Source organism: Colletotrichum aenigma, assembly GCF_013390185.1.
Source record: "Colletotrichum aenigma strain Cg56 chromosome Unknown KSG_Cg56_contig02, whole genome shotgun sequence".
NCBI classification, from domain to species: Eukaryota; Fungi; Ascomycota; class Sordariomycetes; order Glomerellales; family Glomerellaceae; genus Colletotrichum; species Colletotrichum aenigma.
The window spans coordinates 3,288,153-3,308,565 of record NW_023500908.1 but is presented as its reverse complement, the minus strand read 5'-3'; the positions used below and the strand labels follow the sequence as shown (position 1 = coordinate 3,308,565).

At 55.0% G+C, this 20,413-nt stretch overlaps 8 protein-coding genes across 8 annotated transcripts; 4 read left to right on the top strand and 4 right to left on the bottom strand.

The window, feature by feature from the left end:
* Positions 1-1,454: 1,454 nt before the first annotated feature.
* On the bottom strand, positions 1,455-1,826 carry CGCA056_v002941 (uncharacterized protein; the record flags this gene model as incomplete). Its single annotated transcript, XM_037318198.1, has 2 exons — positions 1,455-1,674; positions 1,792-1,826. 2 exons carry the CDS (start codon positions 1,824-1,826, stop codon positions 1,455-1,457), a joined length of 255 nt encoding a protein of 84 aa, XP_037183206.1.
* A 436-nt stretch (positions 1,827-2,262) lies between these two features.
* Positions 2,263-3,380, top strand: TMA46 (Translation machinery-associated protein 46; the record flags this gene model as incomplete). Its single annotated transcript, XM_037318197.1, has 2 exons — positions 2,263-2,894; positions 2,948-3,380. 2 exons carry the CDS (start codon positions 2,263-2,265, stop codon positions 3,378-3,380), a joined length of 1,065 nt encoding a protein of 354 aa, XP_037183205.1.
* A 345-nt stretch (positions 3,381-3,725) lies between these two features.
* Positions 3,726-4,630, bottom strand: CGCA056_v002939 (putative oxidoreductase; the record flags this gene model as incomplete). The annotated part of the gene is made up of 4 exons (XM_037318196.1): positions 3,726-3,815; positions 3,867-4,173; positions 4,227-4,521; positions 4,579-4,630. The coding sequence occupies 4 exons, from the start codon at positions 4,628-4,630 to the stop codon at positions 3,726-3,728; spliced, it is 744 nt and encodes a 247-aa protein (XP_037184039.1).
* A 969-nt stretch (positions 4,631-5,599) lies between these two features.
* Positions 5,600-6,688, top strand: CGCA056_v002938 (uncharacterized protein; the record flags this gene model as incomplete). The annotated part of the gene is made up of 1 exon (XM_037318195.1): positions 5,600-6,688. One exon carries the CDS (start codon positions 5,600-5,602, stop codon positions 6,686-6,688), a length of 1,089 nt encoding a protein of 362 aa, XP_037184040.1.
* Positions 6,689-10,009: 3,321 nt separating this feature from the next.
* On the top strand, positions 10,010-12,033 carry nrc-2 (Serine/threonine-protein kinase nrc-2; the record flags this gene model as incomplete). Its single annotated transcript, XM_037318194.1, has 4 exons — positions 10,010-10,841; positions 10,896-11,195; positions 11,248-11,626; positions 11,679-12,033. 4 exons carry the CDS (start codon positions 10,010-10,012, stop codon positions 12,031-12,033), a joined length of 1,866 nt encoding a protein of 621 aa, XP_037184047.1.
* A 1,384-nt stretch (positions 12,034-13,417) lies between these two features.
* CGCA056_v002936 ([Pyruvate dehydrogenase [acetyl-transferring]]-phosphatase 1) lies at positions 13,418-15,128 on the bottom strand (the record flags this gene model as incomplete). The annotated part of the gene is made up of 3 exons (XM_037318193.1): positions 13,418-13,526; positions 13,590-14,594; positions 14,647-15,128. The coding sequence occupies 3 exons, from the start codon at positions 15,126-15,128 to the stop codon at positions 13,418-13,420; spliced, it is 1,596 nt and encodes a 531-aa protein (XP_037184048.1).
* A 487-nt stretch (positions 15,129-15,615) lies between these two features.
* On the top strand, positions 15,616-16,110 carry CGCA056_v002935 (uncharacterized protein; the record flags this gene model as incomplete). Its single annotated transcript, XM_037318192.1, has 4 exons — positions 15,616-15,656; positions 15,749-15,788; positions 15,862-15,895; positions 15,959-16,110. 4 exons carry the CDS (start codon positions 15,616-15,618, stop codon positions 16,108-16,110), a joined length of 267 nt encoding a protein of 88 aa, XP_037184045.1.
* Positions 16,111-16,587: 477 nt separating this feature from the next.
* DAD3 (DASH complex subunit DAD3) lies at positions 16,588-16,935 on the bottom strand (the record flags this gene model as incomplete). The annotated part of the gene is made up of 2 exons (XM_037318191.1): positions 16,588-16,761; positions 16,828-16,935. The coding sequence occupies 2 exons, from the start codon at positions 16,933-16,935 to the stop codon at positions 16,588-16,590; spliced, it is 282 nt and encodes a 93-aa protein (XP_037184046.1).
* Positions 16,936-20,413: the final 3,478 nt, after the last annotated feature.

Here is a 20,413-nt window from a genome sequence, read left to right as displayed (position 1 = left end):
GATGATTTTGCTGCGATATATTTGCGCAGCTGGGTCGGTCGCTTCTGACAGGTAATCAGGCGATGGGTCGCGATGCGATACGGTGCGTCGTGTTTTGAAGGAGAGGATCTAAGTTTGACGCGTTGAAAGTTTGCGCGAAGAGCTTTCTTGTGAGAAGTGGTCGGTCCGAAAAAAAAAAGCAGTGAGGAATACAGAAGCTGCGGAGCAATAGTGGTAGCGCAGCGATGGAATGAAAAATTATTATGTGAAAGTCGAAGTGGTCGTGACGGTGGTCGAGATTTATGAGTCTTGTCTTGGGAAAGGAGAAGTGGTTGCGGAAGGAGGATAGAACAGTCGGGCGCGGGCGAAAAGGGAAAGGAGGCAGGCACGCGGGACAGTTTGCCAGCGGAGCGCCTGAGCCAAGCAGGACCAGGCTGCGGCGCGCCTGACAAAAACAAGAGGGGCCTGAGGCGGAGGCGTGATTGGATGGGGCTAATCTAAATTGGGAAAGACCCGGTTGAGCTGTTGCCTTCCGACCCAGCGCAGGAAGCAACGGTCCGCATCTGAGGCCGCACATCCTTCAGCTGGACCTTACGTAAGGTGTAGACGCACCTCTACAGCTCAACTCTTAGTGCTTGCCCAGCTCATCAAGCTTGCCCATGTTCATGATAAGCAGCACCATTTTGGCCTCAAATTGTATGCCCAGGGCCACACCACTCTAGTTTTCTGAATTTGACGACGTTTTGTGTTCGAATCGTCTTTGAAGCAAATCCCAGGCAGTTTTGATTTAACAGCTTCGATGAAAGAATGTGTAAAAGCTGCATTGTTGAAACCGCCGTTTCCTTTTCTACATTTTGGTACTACCATGCGCAAGAAAATCTTACCAGTCTCTTTGGTTAAGCGTGTCATCCTTGTGCAGGGGCCATGCTAATCTTCTCTGTGTCGTTACAATTTGACCATATGCCCGCAGGCGAAAATAAGGGACAGTTTTTTGCATTATAAGGCTGACGGGTCGACGAAGGAGCAGCTGACAACACCGTCTCAGGCGGCGCGCCGCGGGGCTGAACACTGCCAGTCATCCAGGGTAGTTGGCAATACGCCTCACGTCACAAATTTCCGAAAAGGTTCCTATGCTCATATTTGTGCTTGAATTATGTAGACCATGCGACATCTGCTGTCGCAATGGGTATATCAGACCCCGTCGTCTCATGAGGTAGACTGCCGTGAAGCGATCTATCGCTGCTGTGCCTTTTGCTTGTAGTTCTTTCACACATGGAGGGTCTCTGCGGCATCCTCTGTCCGCAGCATCCTACCATCCCCCGATCTCCTGATGTGATGCCTCGAAATTGGACGTCGTCTTGTACCGCACGACGCTTGTAGTAATGTGGATACTTCAAGAAGCCGCCGCGGATTATCGTACAAGCAATTGTTTGTTCCTTGCTCTATGTCCCGACTGGCGGTAAGCCGACATGTATTTATGAAGAGCCCTTGACCTTGGCGGGCTTCTCTTGGGTCTTGTCGTTTTCCTTGGAGTTGACCTCAACGAAGTGGTAAAGGATGATCAATACCATGGCTGCGGAGCCAAGGAAGATCGCAAGGCGGTAGAGATCGTTGTCGGAAATCATGGTGGACGAGGAATTGGCTGCGCGACAGCAATAGGGGTGTACGTCGAGGATGGGTAGCTTTGGAGGGTAACTGTTCCAATGGGTCAGCTTCTTTTTTCCGTCATCCGGTAAAGCAATACGAAGCAGGTCCTCTTGACTTACGCTGAGATTTTCCGACTCGAAATGCGACGAATTGACCAGCTTCTACGACGTGTTGCTGAGAAATAGTTGCGCCGCGCACATGGGTTTGAGGTTGGTGTTGAGCCGAACGGGACAGGTAGACAACTGGAGCTCGCCGCGCTAAGGCCTGCCGCCGAGTGACAATGGACTTGGGTCCTCCGCAGTAAGTGAGGTACGTAGACGGTAGCGCGTCCCAGTCCCGGCGTGAGCAAGGCCTCCTTGACGGTCCGCCCCCACCAACGCAAGCCCTTCACGTGACCCGCCCACTGTGACTTGGACTTCTGACTTCATCCTGCCTCACATTCTGCCTGGATTTCTCGAGAGCCGACTTTTTTGCGTCCTGTCGATCGAAGCGGATCCTGCCTTCCTCGACACATCAAGGCAACCATTCCCATCGAGACCTCCCAAAACCGCAAGAACCCGACCGACACAGTCCTTACAGAAGCCTCCGGGCTACCCCCGCCACAGTTTTCTAGACCCCGTCGAATACCCCGCCAAGATGCCTCCCAAGAAGAATGACAAGGGCGCTGCCAAGAAGCCGTCGGCTTCCAAGGCGGTGGAGGACAAGACCTTCGGCATGAAGAACAAGAAGGGTGGTGCCGCTCAGAAGCAAATTGCTCAGATGAACGCATCTGCAAAGAACGGCGGCAGCGCTGACCAAAAGCGCAAGGAGGCGGAGAAGGCGCAGAGGGAGAGAGAAAAGAAGGCCGCGGAAGAGGCGAAGAGGGAGTTGGACCTCCTCATGAACAAGCCTGCTCAGATTCAGAAGGTTCCGTTTGGCGTCGATCCCAAGACTGTCGTTTGCATTTTCTTCAAGAAGGGCAACTGCGAGAAGGGAAAGAAGTGCAAGTTTTCCCACAACCTAGACGACGAGAGAAAGACAGAGAAGAGGAGCTTGTACACCGATACCCGTAAGGACGAGGAAGAGAAGAAGAAGGCAGAGACGTCCGCCGACTGGGACGAAGAGAAATTGCGCTCGGTCGTTCTTTCCAAGAAGGGAAACCAACAGACAACGACGGACAAGGTCTGCAAGTTCTTCATCGAGGCCATCGAAGACGGCAAATACGGATGGTTCTGGGTGTGTCCAAATGGAGGCAACGAGTGCAAATACAAGCATGCTCTGCCACCAGGGTAAGTGAAGTCGACGCAGAACCCAAGACCATGACTAACCTAACGACCTGTAGATTCATCTTGAAGACCAAGGAGCAGCGTGCCGCCGAGAAGGCTTTGATGGACAAGTCACCCCTCAAGACTCTGACCCTCGAAGACTTCCTCGAGTCCGAACGACACAAACTTACCGGGACCCTTACACCCGTCACCCCCGAGTCGTTCGCCAAGTGGAAGAAGGAGCGCATGGACAAGAAGGCTGCCGAGGAAGCAGCCAAGAAGGCCAAGGAAGCTACTGGTCGTGCTCTGTTCGAGAGCGGCAACTGGCGCACAACAGAGGACGACGACGACGCCAGCGATGACGACGACGACGGTGTTTGGAACCTGGAGAAGCTGCGCGCAGAGACTCAGGCTCTGCGGGAGAAGAAGGAGGAGGAACGATTGCTGGTGCTCAATGGCGGCGTCATGCCTCCAGCAGCGGATGCGGCTTCTGGGGCATCTGGTTCTTGAATTTTTTACCAGCGAGACAACCAAATTGTACACGCCTGAGGCGGCGAGCATCACCACGAAACGGGCCGATTCCGAGCACCTGAAGATCAGGTTATCCGGCGGCCATGTGGATGTGACGCCAAGCCACATGGCGGAACGGTCTACTTTTCAGCCCTAAGATCAATGAAGTATGACTACGTTCGCGACGTGCATACCACGTTATGAGGACCGAAATCGTGAAAGCTTCCACATTGAGAGGGTAAGGATGAGGGTCGCTAAAGGCCCCTAGATACGCCAGACTGAATCTGTTGATTACTTCTCAATTACAGCGCAGGTCCCCCTTGGCCTAGCTACAAGCACGCTATCTTAGAACTTCTCAACGTACGGTCTGATGTCAACCTCTTGCGTGAAGGCTGACCGGTGCTGTGTGTGCAGAAACCAGTAAGTGTCGGCGATCTGGAAGAATTGTTAGCTTGGAGTTTAGCTAGACAGATCGAGCATACGTACGGCCTCCGGTGATATCTTGCCGTCTTCCACGCCGTCGTTGACCTGGAACTCCTTGCCCCATGGCGTGTCGATACCTCCGTCGATGATGGCATGAGCCACGTGCACGCCCTTGGGGCCGAATTCTCGAGCCAGGGACTGACCCAGAGCGCGCATTGCAAATTTGCCCGCCGCAAAGGAGCCAAAGTAGGCAGAGCCCTTGAGCGAGGCCGTGGCGCCGGTGATGATGAGAGAAGGCGGGTGCGGGGAGTCTGCGACTGAGTCCAAGAGAAGAGGCAGCGTCTTCTGGGCAAAGGAGAAAAAGCCCTTCCTGCATCCGAGGTCAGCACGCTCACTAGCTTCGAAGGTGACATGTGCACGTACGGAGCGGCATCTAGACTTGTGTCAAGGTCCTTCTTCGTAAGCTCCAGGAAAGGCTTGCGAGCGAAGCCTGCGTTGACGTTGTAAATGGCAGCGGCGAGCCTGCTACCAGGCAATTCCTTCTTGATAGTCTCAAATGCGGCATTGATGGCGGTCTCGTCCGTCGCATCGGCCGTGATACCAATGGCCTTGCCACCAGACTGCTTGATCTCATTCACGATGTCATTGTAGCTCTCTGGCTTGCGGGCGAGAAGCACAACGGGGTAGGTCTGCGCAAAGCGGACGGCAGCAGCACGGCCTGGCTCAGTCGTCAGCTTTACTATCCAGGCCCGTCATCGTAAGAATTGTAGATTACCTGTTCCGGAGCCGGCTCCGGCGATGATTGCGTAGAAGGACTTGGACGCCATATTTCTTGGTTGTAGGTACTCGACTATCTGTTCTAGGCGTTCAATGACTGGGGTCATTCGTTGGATAAGCGGGTGGTTATCGAATCGTCGGTTGTTAAGGCAGCTCAACAATTGTAAGACTGGCGAAAGCTCAGTGAGGGGTGAAGCATTTATGTCGATATGGGCTTCAGGCTAGACTCTGCAGCCCGGAAGGGGATTAGACCATGGGTCGAATGCATGACGGCATGTGCGGAGGGCCGAACGGGACGACCGATTAATAATACCCATCTCCTCCCTCCGGCTGCTCCAGTTACGGCCTCCGATCCGGTCCGACCGAACACAAAAGAACTCAATTGACAGCTTATAAGCCTGAAAGTCATGATTAAAGTCACTCAATTCGATTTCTCTCTTGATGTTCTCCTGTCACGATGGCTTACATGTGCGATTGAAGGCTCGCTCCATCTACCTGTCAGGTCATGATTTTCGGTGGTAGATGATGCCATGGCCAATTTGATGCCAAGATGCCCAACTGAATTGTATGTCAGTTCTATTTGAGCAGTCGTATGTTTTGTATATATAAAGAAGAGGTTGTTTCTTGAAACAGATGAGCCTATCCGTAGAGCTGGAGAGCTGTCACAGAGCAGGTGCAACCCGCAACTCAATCCGATTAGGTAACCCCGCTTATTTTTCCAGTGTGAGGCGCGCTGTCACCTACCTTAACCTACCAACACGTCGTCACCTCACTCCATCAAACCCTTGGCTCAACGTCCTTCACCTAACGGTCTTTCAGTGAGTCTTATTGCTCAGCCATATCATTTAGTCTGAATCATACCAGGTCGTCTCTCGTTTTCGGCTATTCTCAACTCCCCAGAATCAAACCTCCGACCCATTTGATCCAAAATCGGTAGGCTCCACGAGTTCGTCTGAGCTGAGACACTATCCCTGAATCTCCCAACTTTGCTCAATTGCAATCTCACCAAGGTTGCCAAGATGCCGCCCCCGTTGCCTTCAGAACCGAAACCAAAGTACGGTATTTCTCGCAGTCACATACCTCTGCCTCGACAAGGCACGCTCGACGGATTCTTCAGCCGTCGTTCGGACAGCAATTTCCCACCGGCCAGAACACCTGCTGCAGCGAAGAAGACATCCCCGGCACAACCCGCACAGAAGTCGAACTTTGCTGTCGTCATCAAGTCCAGTCCCAGGAAACCCTCGCGAACAACTCCAACAAGAACGGTAGAAGATGATGCTGACGACTTGGTCATATCCGACCTCTCTCCTCAATTCAGGAGGCTCGCAGCTCAGGCGGCTTCAAGCGTGAGCCTGTCCAAACCGGCCTTGCCAGACATGGACATTGATGAGCCGGAGGATGAGGTCGAGGCTGAGGTTGAAGCAGCGTCATCCGGCACGGCTCCTCAGCCGCAGTCAAAGAGACGCGGCCGGCCCAAGGGGGCTCTCAATAAGTTCCCACGGGATGCAGGAGAGGGACCAAGGAAACTACGCCCGGACAGGCCAAAGGCAGGTCAAATGTACGCGGGAAAGCAGAAGCGGCGTGGTCGACCACCAAGGGCAGCTTCGCCTCAACCGAGGGCCATCTACGAAGGTCTGAGTCCACACTTCAACGTCTACATTTGCGAGTGGGAAGGCTGCGTGGCTGAGCTTCACAACTTTTCTACCCTTCAGAAGCATGTTGCTGTAGCACACGCGAGAAACCCGCCGTATCGGTGCCAATGGGCCAAGTGCGCCAAACAGCAACCGATTTGCGACTTCCCCACATCAGAGGACCTCGAATCACATATTGAGGATCTACATATGCTTCCTGTCACCTGGCAGGTAGGGGACGGGCCGCAGGTGTCAGTCAAGCGATATGCTCCCAATGATGGGACCGAGCTTCCAGACTACCTTTTCGACGAGGCGGGCAACCAGATCACACCGTCGATCCAGGATCAGCGAGAGGAAGATTTCCTTACTTGGCGCAACAACAGGCGAAAATTCAAGGACCTTCTTCTCCTGCGAGATCAAAACCTGCTTAGTGAAGAAGAGGACAACGGAGCAGAGGACATGCCGGTAGACGAATGAAGGGGACAACGGAGCAGAGGACGTGCCGGTAGACGAATGATGTGGCTGACCGTTGCACAACGTGACACATTTCGTCGTCGACAGCGGCAAGAGGCACTGTAACCACAAGACGGGCGAGGCGACTTAAGCATGCCAGGAGGAACCAAGCTTCGTGGCATGGTTTCGGATGAGGGTTGACCGACTGCGCCTCCCTAGGGACAATGGGCACGTCAAGACAACGAGGGTGGCCGTTGCATTTTAGTTCCCCCTGGAAAAATTGGTCAGACGGGCACATGCGGATACTGGGAGAGGCCGCTCTGCGGTTTTCCACTTCCCCAGACTGTGCGGTGGGCAGTTCGCCGGGGCATCGTGCTGACGGGCGGCGGAAGCGGATGCGCCGGAGAGTCTCGTCTCCAATATGGACGCATGGTTGATTGTTAGAAGGGATGACTTGGCATTGCGGCTCTTGCGAAATTGATGGTTCAGGTTGAAGCGGGACGGGAGCAGGGCGCCGCAGCGGATTGGAAATGCATTCGACCTTACATCATCGGCGGGGATGTGCGGCGTTTTGTGGGGGAGATTGCTGGATGTTGCATGAGGAGGCGAGTGGAGTGACACCTCAGCGTCCAGGGAGGGCCGCTGTTCAATAAGAAACAAGTCCCAGCCCTTTCGCCTTCAGCAGGGGCGGCGGGAAAAGAGGCCGAATACCGGATCGCAGTTTGCATCGAGTTTCGAGAGTTTCTTGCATGGTGGCATTCAGGCAGGCGAGGCTGATTTGTTTGAGAGGCGATTTTCGCCAGGCTCAACACCCTCAGACGCAGGAAACAACAAAAATGACCTGAAGATCCGTTCTAGAATGTTTCCAGTGCGGCACGGTTGGAGGGTCGGCGGACGGACCACTGCACAGCTGTGAGATTGGGTCGCCTGATTTGTCGAAGAGCAGACAGAACCAAATTCAGCTTCGGAAGGTGGCGATGGGCTTAGGCGGGTTCGCGCCGTTGGCGTGCTCTGCGGATTTTTGCTTATTGATTAGATCGCAGACGAATCCGCGTCTCTGAGGACGGCTTCGCCAGTGAGATGTCGTTCCTGGTGTAGGGTAGAATGGACCGATTGAGGGGAAAAGGAGGGGAGGAAACAGGCCGGCGCCACTGATCCACTGATGGCACCGCAGTACATGGCTCTAGCTTGAGATATGGCGCTGAAGGAAGTATCCGTAGCGCGGGATTCCTCGGCACGATACGGGAACAGGGTACCTTTTGGGTCTGGCACGGTGTGTAAAGTAGTGCCTCAGTCGTTCAGGTAGACGAACGGGTGTCTTGGAGGTATCGCGAGTGTCTTATTAGACACAGAGACAAGCTCAATCCAAAGTGTGTCCCAAGCCTACGGCATGGAATGTCGTGCAAGGCCAAAGGCAAAGAAGAGGCGCCCAACATCTGTGCTCTCATGGCAATGCGTCCGATCAATTACTGGTCTCGGTTGTTTTTGCACGACCCCAAACACCCCAACATCAGCAGCAGCAGCATGCGGCAGAATCCCACGGCGGCGGTTGTCCGGTGATGCTCTGGTTTGTTTTCCGCCTGGCACGTATTAATCGCCGGCGGGCTTTCGTATCGTATCGCGAGCTACGGATACCTTGCGCCGCCAGCTATCTTGGCCCCTGCGTGCATGGGCTTGCGCTCAGTTCCAAGCCATTTGGACTAGGCGTCTGTTTTCCCGTGATTTTCGCCGGATTATGACCTCCTCCTCCATTCGCGGGCCGTTGAGATGGGCAGGTACAGGTGCATTACTCAGAACGGCTGAAGTCGACGAGGATTGGAAAAGGATAACGAACGGTTGTTTGATGCAACGGCAGATGAGATGGGCAAACCAGCGAGGGATAGAGTTGGAGAAGCAGGCCAGGGGTCAGAATGTGGACAACTTCAGTGCTCAACTGCGAAGAAGGAAAAAGGTTGATTGCTGGGAGACAGTAAGGCAGGTACTGCAGAGCTACCAGGCGGGTACCTACAGCCACAATAGGGACGAAGACGACGGGGATTCTGACGGCGATCGAATGGATGGTTCTCTGGAAGAGGAGGCGATGACGATTGTGGTTGGCCTGCTGGGTAAAGAACGGCAAAAAGGGCACCAATCGCAAAGGCGAAGCCCGCCCATCAGCCAGCCCACGAGCCGTGAGCCATTTGCCCATGAAGAAGGAGAAGAAGCAGAAGGACCTGCGAGATTGGTTGAATCGCTCACCTCACGAAGAGGACGACTGCCCGGCCGTGGGCGTGGACCGGGCCCAGACAGCCCAGAGACCGGGGCCCGCCTTCACCGGACACCCCTGCCAGCAATCCGTCCTATTCTGGTGCAGCGTGTGCCAGACGCAGTAAACTCCCTTGCAAGTCGTCGCCCGCCCTGGTGCTGGTGGCCTCTGCCCCCGAAGGCATGTTTCCCGCTGGCTGCCCGCCGTCCTACACTACAGTCCTGCGCCTGCGCTGGGTTACCCCCTGTGCCTCAAGCTGCACTGCCCGGTAGCAAGTAGGTAGCTCAACGAGGGCGATGGGCAGGGAGCGCCGTCAGTATGTAGTGTAGTAGGCGCGAGTACCTCCCTAGCGAGGAGGAGCAAGACGAAAGGCCATGCTCCCACGCGGGCTGCGCCAGCACCGCGGTCAACCAGGCAAGCCCAGCCCGCTGTCCGCCTCAGCGGGCCTGGACACTTGCACTCCACCACCATAGGCAGGTACCTACGGCGGGACACTGGACCCTCTCGGGTCGGGTCCCTCGTCCACCAGCGGCGGCCGGCCACCCAGCCCAGAGCCCAGAGCGAGCAGGAACAGCGGGGGGCGCCCAGGTGTGGGTAAGTGTGTGGTGTGTGAGAGAGCGGGAGGCAGAGAGCAGAGACCGACTGTGAGAGAGCGAAAGACGTGGTGGTGTGAAGCCGCCGCAGTCCAGTCCATCCAAGAAAGGCGCTATGCCCACATTACTAACTCACTCCAACTTTCCCGTCACCTTACCATCCCGTCCATACCTACCGACCTGCCTACCTACTTACTACCTACCTGCCATTTACCTGCCTTTCCTCCAGCCTTGGTACCTACATTAGATTTACCAACGCTACCTACCTACCTTACTTACACCAACCTTTCTCCTCCCGCCGTCCATCTTCTTCCACCTACCTACCTCCACCTCGCCTACACCTCTCCCTCTCCGACCTGGCTGCTGGCTCTCTTCCCCCTCACCTCGCTCCTCGCGTCGTCACCGTCTGCGATTCTCTCCGACACACTCGGCCCTCTTCACCTCTCCTGTAATTGTCCGCTCAGCCATGGCATCGGTCGCTTGATTGCGCACCCCCGAGATTCCGATATGCCTGCCAGCCGAACCCATCAGAATGGCGCCGCCCAGTTCAATCAGAAGCTGAAGAACCTCTTTCGCATCAACCTCAACAGCGGCGCCGACCGAGACAGGGAGAAGTCCTCCACCGCCCACGTCCACTCTTCCCAAGATGCTGCCCCCACGCGCCCCGAAGTACGGAGCAAATTCGGAAGCAGCTTCTTCAAGGGCACCGTCGGACGATTGAGAACAAACACCACCGCCAGCGAAGGAAACCCTCTCGACGAGGCTCTGAGCCCAACCGCCCACGCGAACCCCTACTTTGCGCACCAAGGCCAGCCGGGCCTTCGCCACCACAACAACGAATCCGTACCACCCAGTCCCCCAGATACCCCGAATTTCAAGATCCAGGGCCCCGACGGCGGCCCAGAGCAGACCACAAGCGCCGGCAGGGAGGAATTGGCCCGGAAACTTAGGAGAGTCGCCAGCGCACCCAACGCCCAGGGTCTCTTCTCAAAGGGCAAGGGCAGCGCCGAGCGTCCGGCGACCGCCGAGCTGGCCAAAGATCCCCTCCTCATAAACAAGGACTCGGGCACCCTCGAGATGGTTGACTCGGCGAGTATTAACGGTTCCGCCTCCGCCTCGAACCTGGGCGTCCCGGATAAGGACACTCTTGGCAACTTGCCACCACCCAATCGCAACAGCCTCGCCTTCAGGCGGACGTACAGCTCCAACTCCATCAAGGTCCGTGACGTCGAGGTCGGCCCTCAAAGCTTTGACAAGATCAAGTTGATCGGCAAGGGCGATGTCGGCAAGGTCTACTTGGTCCGTGAGAAGAAGAGCAGTCGGCTCTACGCAATGAAAGGTATAATCTCTCAAAGTCAACCTGTGTCGCCAACGTGAAGCTGACTCGTTGCAGTGTTGAGCAAGAAGGAAATGATCAAGCGAAACAAGATCAAGCGTGCTCTCGCCGAGCAGGAGATTCTGGCCACGAGTAACCACCCCTTCATTGTCACGCTCTACCACTCGTTCCAATCCGAGGACTACCTGTACCTCTGCATGGAATACTGCAGTGGTGGAGAGTTCTTCCGAGCACTCCAGACCCGCCCTGGCAAATGCATCCCCGAGGATGACGCTCGGTTTTATGCCGCTGAAGTCACCGCGGCCTTGGAGTATCTGCATTTGATGGGCTTCATCTATCGCGACTTGAAGCCAGAGAGTAAGTTGACCGCAAACGACTGCTTACCAATCGGTTGCTGACGGCATCGCAGATATCTTGCTCCACCAGTCGGGCCACATCATGCTTTCGGACTTTGATTTGTCTAAGCAGTCTGACCTCGGCGGTAAGCCCACCATGGTCGTCGGCAAGAACGGTGCCAGCAACATGTCAATGCATGTCGATACCCGGTCGTGCATCGCAAATTTCCGCACCAACTCATTTGTCGGAACGGAGGAGTACATCGCTCCGGAGGTCATTAAGGGTAGCGGCCACACAAGTGCGGTGGACTGGTGGACACTGGGCATCTTGATCTACGAGATGCTTTACGGCACCACTCCCTTCAAGGGCAAGAACCGCAATGCAACCTTTGCGAATATCTTGAGAGAAGATATCCCCTTCCCGGATCACGCCGGGGCTCCGCAACTGACTAAGTAAGCTGCCAACCGGCTGAATCCCACAGAAACATTGCTAACGAGTCTACAGTCTCTGCAAATCTTTAATCCGCAAACTCCTGATCAAGGATGAGAACAGGAGGTTAGGTGCCAAGGCTGGTGCTTCGGATATCAAGGCGCATCCGTTCTTCAGGACGACTCAGTGGGCGTTGATCCGCCACATGAAGCCGCCAATTGTACCCGTTGCAGGCCGCGGTGTTGACACAGTCAACTTCCGCAACGTGAAGGAGAGTGAGAGTGTGGATCTTAGCGGATCCAGGCCGATGAACGCGAAGGGAGTGCCTTTGGACAGCGGCCTGGCGACTCCTGGTGGTGAGGTTGCTGATCCTTTTGAGGAGTTCAACAGCGTTACCCTCCACCACGAAGGAGACGACCATTCGAGGTGAACGGCGGAGACTAACGTGGTTTCGAAACCCATCCCTGCAGTCTGCGCATGGTCACCCGTCTGCCAGACCTGAACAACCAACGAGGCTATGTATCAAGAACTTCACGTTAATGGGTGAGAAAGAGTGGATCTTCTAGTACGAGAGAGAGGGAGAGAGATGCATCAGGGGCAAGGGTTTGGGTGCTGCTCAGGGTCATGGACTATCATTTACAACGACGAGATTGGAGAGAGGAAGAAACACGCCAGAGAATTTGAACAGGAGAACGAAGGGTATGAACGAAAAAGGATATCACTCATGCCTCGAATTGCAAAGGCGGAAAGAAAAACTACTTAACGACCCTTCGGACCTCCTTGGGATTCTCACGACGAAAACAAAACCAAACCAGCAGCATATGGTCTCCGCGCCTTCATCATTGGGAGTTATTTTGTTTTTGCTTGGTCGCCTTTTTTTTCTTGCTGATTTTGTTTTACTGGAAACCAACCCCTGGCGTTTATCGAGTGGGATACTCAAACAAAGAGACAGACAGAGTTCAAGAGAGAGAGAGAGAATGAGAGAGGCAAGTGTAGTGCGCGAGGGTGGGTGGATGGAAAGGAAACTAGGGGTTGTCGTAGTTGTTGGGGGGAGGAGCGATATATTGCTGTAAACCCTTTTGCCATCATTACCACCATCCATGAATGAAACGTAAAAACTCGGACTCTGCCTTGTGCCCGTGAGGTTTGTCTGTGAGCAGCCGCAGATGGGATAGCTTTCGGTGGGACGGGCCGGCTGAGCGGACGTCTGGACTAGCGTCATCCGAGGGTTGGTCATCGGGGCTCAGGACTGGTTTGAACGCGGGACGAATCGACTTAGAAGGGGGTTCTGGTGGTTGAAAGCTGAATGCGATCCAGAGGTCAGGATAGTCTCAATTGCTGACAGGTGGGACTTGGTAAGACGGGTCATAGCTAGGCTCACGCACTACTTTGATCACATGTTGTGTGCCGAAGCTGTATTCCCTTAAGACGCGGATATATCTCTCTTTTTTGAGAAATTACTACAGCCCGCGTAAGCTTCCACGCAATAAAACCTCAACTCTATCTGGCAGCAAGGCTATTGCTAGTACAAGATCGCCCTCTTTTTTTTTTTTTTTTTTTAATACTTCGGACGCCCTGATAGTTGACGCCATCCTGTTGTCGCTGTCCGTGAGTCTGAGCGCATTTCAGCGGCTCCCTTCCCCCTCGTATCGCTATTCACATAATGACTAAAGCACTGGTACAGTCACGGTCTCTCTTTTTTACTCTCTCACTTACTGTTTTACCACTGTTTTTTGCTTGAGACCTGTTGTCTCCAGAGTCGCTCAACTTCCGGGCAGTGTTTTCTCTCATCACCTTGTGCTGGGAAACTCCATTTAAAGCTTGGCCTTCAAGAGCTGTTGAGCCGTGGCCTCCTCGTTCAGGTTGACCTCGCCCGTCTTCTCACCGTGGCCGAAGAAGATGACCTGGACGGTCAAGTCGTCACTACGTAGGGTGTTAGTCCTGAATCAAACGAAGCAGATTCAAAAACCGAGATAATAGACTTACCGATAGCGTCTAGAAAAGGGGGATGGTAGGGTCAACAGGGCGCACACTTGCTCCTCGTTCTTTCCACCAAGAGCGTTGCGCACTAGGTGGGTGGCTACGTTCTTGTCCTTGACGACGAACCGCTCGGGGGCGTCGGGGGAGATGCCCCATTGCTGGAGGCGGATAGGCGTCTTCTGCCCGTCAACTCCCTTGTCGTTGGCTTGCTCAACAGGCAGACCAGACTGCTTGGATCCGAAAATCTTGGACCAGGCCGAGTCGAACTGCGAGCCGGAGCCGCTGGCCTGGCTCTCGATCCACTTGCCGACGAGACCGACGACCTCCTCGTTGGTCAGCATCTCCCACAGGCCGTCAGTGGCCATGACGACGAAGTCCCCGTTCTCGGGCTCAATCTTAGTCGTGGTGACGACAGGCTCGGCGGTAACGTAAGGAGGCGTCTTGAGGAGGGGCGAGGCAGAGCGGGCGAAGAAAGACTCTCTGAGGCGGTTGGTGATGTCCCGGCTCCACTTGTAGCTGGCATCGCCGAAAGCGCGCGTGGGCTCCAGACCACCGAGTACGCGGCCATTATGCACGACGCGGTCCTCGCCCGGGTGGAGCTTGCGCATGCGCGTGGCCTCGTCGGGGTTGCTGCCGGTCTGGTCCACGGAGAGAGCGGTGGCGGTCCACTTGCCGTTGGATGATCGGCGGCCGAGCACAGCGCGCGAATCGCCGGTGCAGGCGACGCGCAGAAGCTTTGATCGGCTATCGTAGAAGGACAGGAGCGCACAAGAGCCCGACAGGGCAGGCGCGAGGAGTTCAGCAGCCATGGTCTTAGAGCCAGCCTTGAAAACCCTCTCGACGCTCTGGTTAACGATCTCATCGTCCAGACGGGTGAAGCCGGACTTAATGGCCGCGTCGATGGCCTCGGCGGGCGGGGACAGGTCTTTGGACGCCTGGTACGTAGTGTTGAGCTCCTTGGCCACGGAGAGAATCAACTCCTGGCGCAACTTGGCAGATGTGGTCCAGCCGCTATCGCTTGGTTAGCCATTGCGAATGGTCCATTGAGCGCACGCAAACTTACGCATGACCATCGAAAACGCCCCAGAACATCCAATCATTGCTGTTTCCAACTGCGCCAGCCGCCTTGTTGGGGACCTCGACGATCTTTTCGGCGTGGTCGTCCTCGATGGGATCGTTGCTAGGTAGCTGGACCAAGTCATATCGGACGACGCCCTGTCCTCTGTTGACCATGAAGGACTGTTCCGTCTTGCGCAGTTTCTGGGTGGCCTGCTCCGGGGTCAACATCTCGATAATCTTCCGTCCGTCGTCGCTCGACGTCTTCGATATCGGTCCCTCTCCGACAAAGGTCCCAGTGTGTAATTGATCGGCACCGACTACTAGAACGGTGCGCGTAGGGGCAGCGTCGCCGGCGGGGCCGGTCGCGCCAGACGTGAAGCTTCTTGTCAAGTGTGACTTGTTAATAGCTGTTCCGTTGTACGAGTACCATGCGCCGTAGCCGACGAGGCCAGACACGAGGGCGACGGAAAATCGGCGGAAATACATGGAGGAATTCAGCTGGTCAGCATGCTCTGAGGAAGTTCGTTGAGGAGAGGATCGCAGGACGGGTCGGGTTGAAAAGGAAGACGATGGAGGATAGCGTTCGAAGAGGCCTCGCCGGCTGTTGCGTGCGAAGCTACGGGCCGTACATCGGTAGGTTGTCCGCAAAGCCCTTGCTGCTGCGCGATGCATTTGGGGCGAGCCGGGAGGAGCGAATTGCAGCGTTTGGACTGGAGGGCGGCCCGAGTCCAATGGAGGTCAGGAAGCAGTCGTGAGATGCGTTTGAGGCGATGCTGTCAGGGTTGAGTGGGAGTGTGTGCCAAGACGTCGGACGTGCCTCAGGCTAAGGTGGTGGTAGGTCAGTGTAGTGTGTTCTGGGGGGAACCACAGCGACGGGCGGGCGTTTGTAGTGTCGGTTTGGCCCAGGGCAGTATCCGAATGGTGCACACAGGACGATAGGGAGCGGCAAGACCAAACGACAGGGAGGACTGAGATGGCAAGCACGAGCAGGGCCAACAGCAACCACGGCAAGAGGTAAATGGAACAACTAGGACGACAACGGCAGGGACAGACGTTGTGTCGTTAGCTTCTGGTGAGTGCGATGATGCTAAGTTTAGTCTCGTCAGAACAGCAAGCTGGTTCAAGACGTCGCTCTGCCGGCGGGCGGTGAGCAATACGACACCAACACCAGACTGGGCAAGTCAGGTTCTTTGTGTCGTAGGATGTTTCAGCGATTTAGCTCACAGTGAGAGCTCTTGAGGTGAAGGGTAAAAGTAAGGTAGGTAGAGGTTCCGATCATCCACTGGGCCCGAGCTGGAAGCTTGCCGCAGCGGTAGCTTCATTGGTTCATTCGTCCAAATGCCGTACTTACAAGGCCCCGCCATGCGAACCCCAGATCAGATCCTCCACACCTGGCGCATCCTGCCTCCTGGTCCATGTTGTGTCGTGCAATGGGTGTCATGAGTTTGGCAGCTTGTCACGTAAGTAAGGTATGCATAATTTGACCCATTCGCAAATTGGCACATTGGCCTGCCGGAAAATCGCTGTCTTCCTGCCTAGCTAAGCTCGAACCAACAAGGCAATGCTGCCCGTCGCCTGAGTTCACGAGCTTTTGTGCCCGTTTGGAGCGCATGTATTTTGCTTCGCATCTGGTCGCCAAGTGTCTCGCCATAGGCTGGGCAAATCAGGCCCCAAGGCCCCGTATGCCATGGAGACGCGCATAGGTATCAGGTTACGAGCATTTCCAAAAGTTATACGGTAATTAGGAAAGGTCGAAATTGAGCTTTTTTCATCATTCCCTGCTCTTAATTAAAGGGTATCTGCTCTTGGTCGTATGCTTCATCACTTGCCCATGCAGCCGTATGTCTTGTGCGCAAGGACACCTCCGTTGTTCTTTCAACTGTGTCTGTCAAAGTGCCAGCGTTTTCGTTTGTCCAGACGTATCATTTCGTCATCCAACTTCCTTCTACTCCTGGTTGCCAGCTTGGTCGCCCCAGTCAATCTCTTGTTGCAGTACTATGCTGTACACGCTAGCCTTCAGAAGGGTGAAGACCAAGCTCGTCTTGCGCTCTAGTTCGCGAAGGCCATCCAGGATTTCAGTGCTGGGGGAGCTGCTCAGATCTTCTAGAGTAGATGCCAGCTGCGTGGACAATCAAGTCAGCATACATGGCTCATCAGAACGGCGAGAGGGCTCCTATGGACAAACCTTTTTCATGTTGTCCGCCAGTTTCTCGTACTCCTCAAGAACCTCCGCCTCGAGGGGCGTCAGCTCAGGCTGCTGTTGGTACATCGTCGATTCCCTTGGTTGTTCCATGGTCGCGGATACAGGATACGAGTCCAGTGGCCTCGTGGGGTGTTGAGATAGAGTGCGTTGTCGGCGGTGGATGTTTCGGTGAGTCGCGCTGGACGCGTCTAACCCCGCCGGAAGACGACCGCAAGATAAAGCACCCCCACTTCGGCGAAGGTCTCGGTGAGAGACCAATAGGATGCAAGCGACTCAGGCACCACATCTGATGACCAATTTAGCGACTCTAGTCAGTCAGTCTTTCTCATTGTTTTCTCAACATTCGCACCTCCTCATTCCAAGACAAGACGAGCGGTAAAGAGCACATCTCCCACGCGTCGCAAGCACCGAATGCGCCTGGTACGGCTTGACGTGGCAAGGACTGTTGATCCCCATGGATAGCTTCGAAGCTAAGGCTCGCCAAACGTCGAGCCTGTCATTTTACGAAGAAGCCACCATGGAGCTGCCATGGCTGTCGCCTGCACCAAGTGGCTAAGGCTAGGTTAAGGGGGAGCTAGTGCCCTCCGGTGAAGCTGGAGAGAAAACATCAATTCGATATTTCGAGACGGTCTTAGCGCAAGTCACTTGACGGTCGATTGGGCAAGTGTGCCAGCTATCGCATTCTTCTTAATAACTGCAATTTCTGCCCCGGCCAAAGGCTGTCGCAGGTCGCAGGTTTCATGTCTCCGAATCTATTGCAGGCTAGAATTGTTCGAAAGAATCGCAACGATGTCTAGCACCGAGAAAGTCGATCAGCAATCGCCGCCACCCACAGCGAGCGACGCCGTCGAACACACCAAGCGCACCAACAAGCCGGCTTTACTCGTTCGCAGATCATCTCTCGGCAGCAAGCTGCCTGAGACAGTCTCATCCGCGTATGTTCTCGACTGGGAGGGTGAAAGATGTAGGCAGCGACTCCTGAGCCATGCAGAGGATCTCGTGAGAGAGTCTGTAGGGCGCAGGAAGCTCACCATCATCCAGGGGCTGCCGCTGGACTTGGTCCAGGTCTTGAGGGACTCACTAGGTGTCCATCCCGAATTTCTCGAGGCACACGCTGGGAGGCGGCGATATCGGCCGCTGAGGCAGGACAATGGCGACAGTTTTATATCCTTTGAGTATCCTGAGCTCGTAAGAGTGCATCGAACTGCGATCGAGCCAGATCTGGGGTACAAGCCGTCGGCCAGACAGTCGGACTTGGTGGACGTGATGGATGAAGCACCCTTCCATTCGCTGTCCGGAGATGGTCTGTCTGTCATCTTCTCCCATGCATCCTTGTGGATGAGCAGCAAAGCTGACGGCAAGTATTGCGGAAATTCTTGGCTGTGGCTTTCAACTGACCATTCAATAGTACTGTTTTTGGATCGACCGGTTTGGCTTGATCCGTCTTCGCACCTTGGAAAGGCTCGGCGACCTCTATCTGTGACGAGGTCGTGGCAGAGCAAAATCGATGAATCGCAGCTGGATGGTACTTCTGTGTGGAACGTCTTGATTGCCGAAGGAGACGAAATCCCAGGTCTCGAGGACAGCCTGCTGAGAACATTTCGGTACACAAAGGTGGCCAGGGAAGAGCTTCCCGAACTCCTGTTTGAGTCGGTATACGGCAAATGGCTGGACTTTTTCGAAACGCTTCCTCAGTCGGATTCACAAGATGCGTCGTTGTTCTGGCAGGCTACCGAGTCCTTGGAACAAAATCTCGACGAATCTCAAGACCCTAGACGGCACCCCATCATGGGTGAGATGCACCATTCGAGCTGGCGACACCTCCTGGGCCGACTGCAGCGTCGCATCGCTATATCGCGTCTGGCAACAACAGCTCCGTCCCAGACTTCGTGGCTGCCTTCAACCCGAGGACTAACGACAGCGCAACCACGGACACGAGATGCAGGCTTACCGGAAAAAAGTGTGCGATCCCTTCCGAGCTTGCAAGGCAACTACTGGGCGGACGACAAGGAGGCGAACCAGCGTGCGCTCGACCGTGTCACTTATCTTGGCGGCATTCTCCTCCCCTTTACCGTGGTATCGGCGATTCTCTCCATGAATGACGAATACTCGCCAAATGCGCCTCGGTTCTGGGTGTTTTGGGTTGCTTCGGCCGGTGCGGCCATCTTATGCCTGCTCATCATCTACCTGGATCAATTGCGATGTCTCGAGGTTTACTTCGAAGTGGCGTCTGACAGTATTGAGTCGGTCCTGTCGTCTGTTGACGGCAAAACCCGTGTTAACAGCAGTGGCGGGATGGGGATGCCGCAGTCTAGGTGGAGACGACCGTCGCGGCTGAACACGGAACTGTTCGTCGACATGCCACAGCCCGGCGTGGGTGACATTGAAGTAATGGCTGACTCGGCAGTCAATCCGACCATGATGGTACAGCAATGTAGGGACGGTACAACAAGTCCCAAGGCGTGGCAGCGGGGAACGCTGGGATGGGGTGGTGCGGTGAAGAAGGTTGTTGGCTACTATCGTTGGAGGGGCGGCATGCCGGTACAGCTCAGGTCTAACGGGCTGGAAAGATTTCGAATGAACGCGATTTAGCGGGGTTGCGCTGGTGGTGTTCTTGTGTAAGTACTCGGCGGTACGTAATTGCCTGGAGGTTTTCTCATCTTTCGTATATTGGAGGCGTTGACTGTTGCATTAAGCGTGCGTTGCAATCAAGATGCAGAAGAAAAAGAAAAGGCGTCTACCTCACACCAGGGACTCGGTCACGGTGCAAGCAAGACAAGTGTAAGGATGGGAGCTTCGGTCTGCGTGGGGCCGGCCGGACGACCATCTCCGATGCGATGCGACTCCATGTTCGGGGAACACTAGGGGGAACCTAACTGACTTACCTCGCATTATGTAATATGGAATTAATGTAACCATTCCCCAACGTCCTGGTTGTTGGTTCCGATGGACTTAATTCCTAGACCTCCTGAGTGCCAACGCTGAAAGAGGAACATGCAGTTTGCCTTGGGCATCCAATTGCTTCGCACAATGGAGCCTTGACGGTTGTTGGTACCGCTGTTGGAGAGGTCGGCCTCCCGCGGTGCGGTTCGGCCCAGGCTGCAGCGCCTGCCTGCTCAGTTGCCTGCGACCGGGAATCTGGTCATGGATGGCAATAGAGACTGGTCTGTCACTCCCAAGCGAGACAAACCTGACCTCTTCACCTCTGTAATTCCCTTACCTTGTGGTATGGTGCGGTACTGTGTCTTTCCTAAATACCTTACCCACGCTGCACCTCCCTGTACGCCTGCCCATACCACCACACCTTGCGACACCTTCCTTTCCGCTCCAGTAAGCTCACTTTTTGTTTCCAGGAACTTGAAAAAAGAGAGTCTCTAGAACCAACAGGTCAAATAACACCCTCTCTGGATAGCCCAAAAGGTTGCCGGGAAAAGGGTGGAGAGCCAGCCCGTTATTGCCTTCATTGCCTGAGCGCGCCGACCTGCTCCTTCTCACCTTTTGGTCTCCTTGACCTCTGCGTTTTTTCGTGAGTCAAACTTTGAGGATTTCAATCGACTCAACTGCTAAT